This window comes from Hypomesus transpacificus, chromosome 26 (genome assembly GCF_021917145.1).
Source record: "Hypomesus transpacificus isolate Combined female chromosome 26, fHypTra1, whole genome shotgun sequence".
NCBI classification, from domain to species: Eukaryota; Metazoa; Chordata; class Actinopteri; order Osmeriformes; family Osmeridae; genus Hypomesus; species Hypomesus transpacificus.
In genome coordinates, this window is record NC_061085.1 from 7,241,657 (window position 1) to 7,246,442 (window position 4,786).

The following is a 4,786-nucleotide window of genomic DNA, read 5'->3' on the forward strand; positions in this document are numbered from 1 at the left end:
GTCTTGCAAGGACGCAAGGACGCAAGGACGGAGAATGAATTGAGATTGGGTTTTCCTGGACTCGCAGTATTATGATAACACTGACTAACTACAAAGACTAAATAACAAAGCTAAAAAATGGTCCGTCTACCTGTAATTTTACGTTTTCTGTAGCCCTTGCTAACTTACAGTACCTAGTGTCTGCACTGCGCTGAGATGCTAGCTAGGTTATCGACAAGTCAGAGCAAATTTACAAATTTGCCGTTTCATCAATAAAAAAAAAACATTTTCAGCGACTGAACTGCCTATTTCTCGCCACATTTTAATTCAGATGCTGATTTACACGTACCGTTTAGCTGAAATATGAAAAGTAAAAAATTACAGTTTTGAGGTTTGTCCGCCCCGCTTGACATCTTGCAATGACTTCTGGGAAATCAGAAGCGTTCTCGCTGGACAAGTCACCATCCGATGCATCCTCGATAAAAGGGGCGGATCAAGAACATATCCGGGTATTTTTGGCGTTCTTGGTGACTTCTGTTCTTTGGATTGGAACCGTACTAGGGCAATAAAAGATTACGTCAAACGAGTTCGCAAGAACACAAGAACGGAAAAAAACGTGTATTGATAAACAGCCTATGTTTTTTTGTTGTTTATTCTTTTTTAGCTAGAGGAACTTTTTTTATTTCAATAGAGTTTGAAGAGTTTGCAGAACATTTCTGAGATACACAATTTGGTGCCCTTCACAGTGATTTAAGAGCCTTCTGATGCTCGTGATTGATTGTTCTTCCACTTTTCTTCTTCTTCTGATGTGTTTGCTTGTGTTTGCTTGCACATGTTGAGATCCATCAATCAGTCAAAGCGTAGACCCAGACATGTTCCCTGGGACGTGAGTCACAGTGAAGACACATTAGCTATCACGATAAAACCCGAGAGGAAAAAAACAACAGTCCTCTCAAAGTACTCCTCGCAGCACTCTGCTTTCCACCGAAAGAAAAAGCAAGAGAGAGAAAAAAGAGAGAGAGAGAGAGAGAGCGTGAAAATAAAAACAGAGTGCATTTGGGCTCTTTGCACTCTCACTCGGAGGGATAAAGGGATGAATTTCACCGGGGTAGATGTATTTGGGACAGTGGCTAGTCAGGAGATCTCGGTCGGTGGCAGCGAAGCACAAGATCTGTTGATACCGACAAAAAAAACGACAACTAAAAACCCCTCCTGCTCCTGTAGACCAGGCCAAGGTCGGCGTCGACTCTGTCCTCCTCTGTGGTGACCGCTGCTGCAGTGGCTGGCCTGTTTCACGCTGAGAAAGTCCATCTCTCCCAGGCTCAAGTCGTCATAGCATTGTCAGCTTAATAAGTATTATGGTCTGTCAGAATGGCTCAATGCCGCCTTTGATGGGCTGGGGGATTTGCCTCTGCATTTTGGACCCAGCTCGCTCCAAGTTCTGTTGGACTGTGCTATTTTTTCAAATCAGCACGGACCATCCGTGGCTTAGTAACAGGAAATAGTATTAAACTCCCGGAGAAAATAACAAACGCAGAGTCGCGGGGTTGGAACGCATTAACGAGTTGGGAAATATCCGACAAGACAGAGTTGTTGAAGGCGGCCTTGGGCTGGTGCGAGACAGGCTTTTCGTGCAGTCGGTTTCCACGCTGTAACCTTTGTGGTTGCTCGAATTCACCGACGACCTTGTGAAGTGTGCCTGCCAATCTGTGTCACTGCCCGAGGACTCCTCCGAGGGTGGCGGTTCTCCTTGGGTCAGGCCAAAGCGACCACGCTCGCTGTCAAAGGAGATCGAGGTTCCCAACCACTGCGGGTCATGATGAATGTTACATAAAGATATTACGAGGCATTACTGGTTCATTAGTGTGTCTTACTGTGTCGGCAGAGTTTCAGGAACAAGAAGTCTTTGTTAGGTTGAAATATGGTCAAGGCTTCTACGGGTAGTACTGTACCGTGCCGTTTTCGAAGACCTCGTTTCCTGTTGAACAGGATTTGTCAACTCTTCTCTACGCACACGCATTTCATTCTATCCCCTCGGGATTCATAATTCCAACCTTTCATCCTACTGCCCCCCCCCCTCCCCTCATCCTTCTATCCCCTCATCCTTACATCCCACACCCTTCCATCCCTCATCCACCCCCCCCCCCCCCCCCCCCCCCCCCCCTTCGGTCTCTCCCCCCACCGTGAGAGACAAATGAACTCTTCCACAAAGCCCGGGCCCCCACAAGCAGCAGTCTCACTCCCGGTCGTAAACCTCCGACTGAGCTTGTTGTTAGTGTCGTGTCTTTTAGATGCAGTTTTTTACGACAGGGCAGTTTTTAAGTGTCTCGGCGATGCCTCCAGCCCAGTCTAAATCTCGGCAGCCTGGGTTTTATGCAAATTCCCAAAACTAAAATCCAGTGGAGTGTGCCAGAGATGTAAATCACACCGATTTTTTTTTTTTTTTTATCTTCCTGTCATTACAGTGTGGCAGATGTATAATGATCCATTATAATGATAAATTTGCAACAATATCTCTGCGCCTTTACAAGCAGGGCATTATCTGCATGAAAAAGCTTGTCTTGGACGAGATGCTTGTTAGAAACCAAAACAATGAGATGAGAGATTCGGAGGGGGGTAGGACAAAAGGGAGAGAGAGAGAGAGAGAGAGAGAGAGAGAGAGAGAGAGAGAGAGAGAGAGAGAGAGAGAGAGAGGGAACAACCATTGCCAACAATGAGGATCATTCCTCATTGTGAACACAGTGTTCAGCACGTTCTGCGTCTCAGCCGGCACGCCATTGACTCCGGAACTGCCTCTGACATGGATGACATCACAATGTGACCCCCCCAGAGCGTCGTCATTCACATGAAGAAGAGGTTGTCGTGATGTTAGCCTTGAGGAACCATGACGGAAAAAACCTTTCAAAGTCTTTGCTTCAGGCATGAAACAGCCCTGTGATCTGCCTGGTACAGGCAGACTGGGTGTCCTGGAGAAGGACAAGGCAGGGTTAGATGACAGTGGACCCTTTGTCTCCTTGGAGTATGAGAGGGCTATTTGATGTGTGGATCTGAAAAGAAAGACCTGTATTCATTATTTACACAGCGCTGAAAGGAAAAAAGGGTGCCACCTTGAGATATTTCACTGATCTATTTGTGTCTCTGATATGATAATCAGGTTTTGATCCATATGTAAATCACGTCGCCGACACCTCCATTCCGTGTCAAAAGAAATGCCTTTATCCTCCTAATGCAGCCCAAACATGCATAATCCATAAGACACGCTAACAGCAAATTAAGGACATTAATCACAGGGATGAAAGGACGCGGGGTCATTTCCACATAAGTCAGAGAGGGGGTGGGACATGAGTGTCACAGGTCCACGGGTTAAACTGTCTCACGTCCCCCGCGTCCTCCGGGCTAATGCTAGCACCGCAAACGGATATGTGAAATCGTACTTTCGACTCACATTTGACTTTGGCTCTGACAGGACCCCCCCCCCCCCCACACACACACACACACACACACAGCCATCTATTTTGAGCTAACTTTGAGACTTGGTAGTTCCTGGTGTTTATGTTCAGACTGAGTGATGCCCTTCCTGTCCCAGTCTGGAGGGTTCACCTCCATCTCCTTTTGAGACACTCACAGAATGACTCGCCTTTGGCGTCGGGACAGATTTATTCATGGAGAACTTCCTGTTTTTATGACGTCCATTATCAAGCTAATTTAATCATTTTAATAATAAAAAAATTGCAATGTTTTACTCTGAGCCTGCTGAGATGTCTCCATTAATGTAATTCTGAGGCTTAGCGCATCTCTGAGAAAATGAAAAAACACAGCCTGCACTATGTTCCTAGTTTTAGTATTACACAATGCGTGTGCAAGTTAGTGATGTATTCAAGGGCATCTGTTGGTCATTAAGGCAAAAACATTAAGCTGAATCAAAGCATCGCACCTAATGTCTTATCACTGCAGAGTATGGTTAATTAAACATTACGGCATCTATAAATGTTGCTAAGCATTAACCTGACTGAGCTTTATAAATATTGTGTGCTACTTTCCTCATGAAAACACGCACGCACCCACACATGTGCACACACACGTGCGCACACCCCACACGCGACTGGGTAACGGCGCTCAGCATTTTCACACTCAATTCCCAGTGTGAGGGAATTACATAAATTAACATTTAATAATTTCAATTTCCTAAATTGACTTTGAAACATTTTAATTAGCGAGCTCTTTGCACGCCAGCCTCTTAGCAGACGGGTGCTGGTGTCAGCCCGTTTCAAGAACCAGCAATTACCAACACATCTGCATTCCAAATCCCCCCACCCCCTCCTCCTCCCACACACTCAACCCATCCCACGTACTGAGGGGGCTGCGTGTATGAGCCACAGGGGCAGGACGTCGCAGGTGGTCAAGGGGCTTGTTGAGGGACGTCAGGGCAGTTCCAGAGCAAAACTGAAACTCTCCTCTGAAGGTGAAATATTGAATGCCCAAATAGTCCTATTGCTGGGGAGGCTCAGACGACACTATTACAGAGAATGAAACGATTACAGCCCCGAGGAGAATAGACAGAGAGAGAGACAGAGAGAGAGAGAGACAGAGAGAGAGAGAGAGAGAGAGAGAGAGAGAGAGAGAGAGAGAGAGAGAGAGAGAGAGAGAGAGAGAAAGAAAGAGATAGATCTGACATTCGAGTAACTAACTGTACAGCAGTGTTGAAACAGATATATCAAATCCATAACCAAAAAGCACAGTTGTGTCAAAACTCCCAGCTGAACAGGTTCATGAACAGGTTTGTTTAAGGTGCTAGCTGGCCTCTGCC

General features: G+C 46.1%; 1 protein-coding gene across 1 annotated transcript in view; it reads right to left on the reverse strand.

Annotated features, from left to right (window-relative positions):
• Positions 1-4,467: 4,467 nt before the first annotated feature.
• LOC124487611 overlaps positions 4,468-4,786 on the reverse strand; it is a 4,466-nt gene continuing 4,147 nt past the window's right edge. The window contains exon 3 of the mRNA XM_047050037.1: positions 4,468-4,493. Coding sequence (XP_046905993.1) covers positions 4,468-4,493 — 26 coding nt within the window. The remainder of the gene's footprint in view (positions 4,494-4,786) is intronic.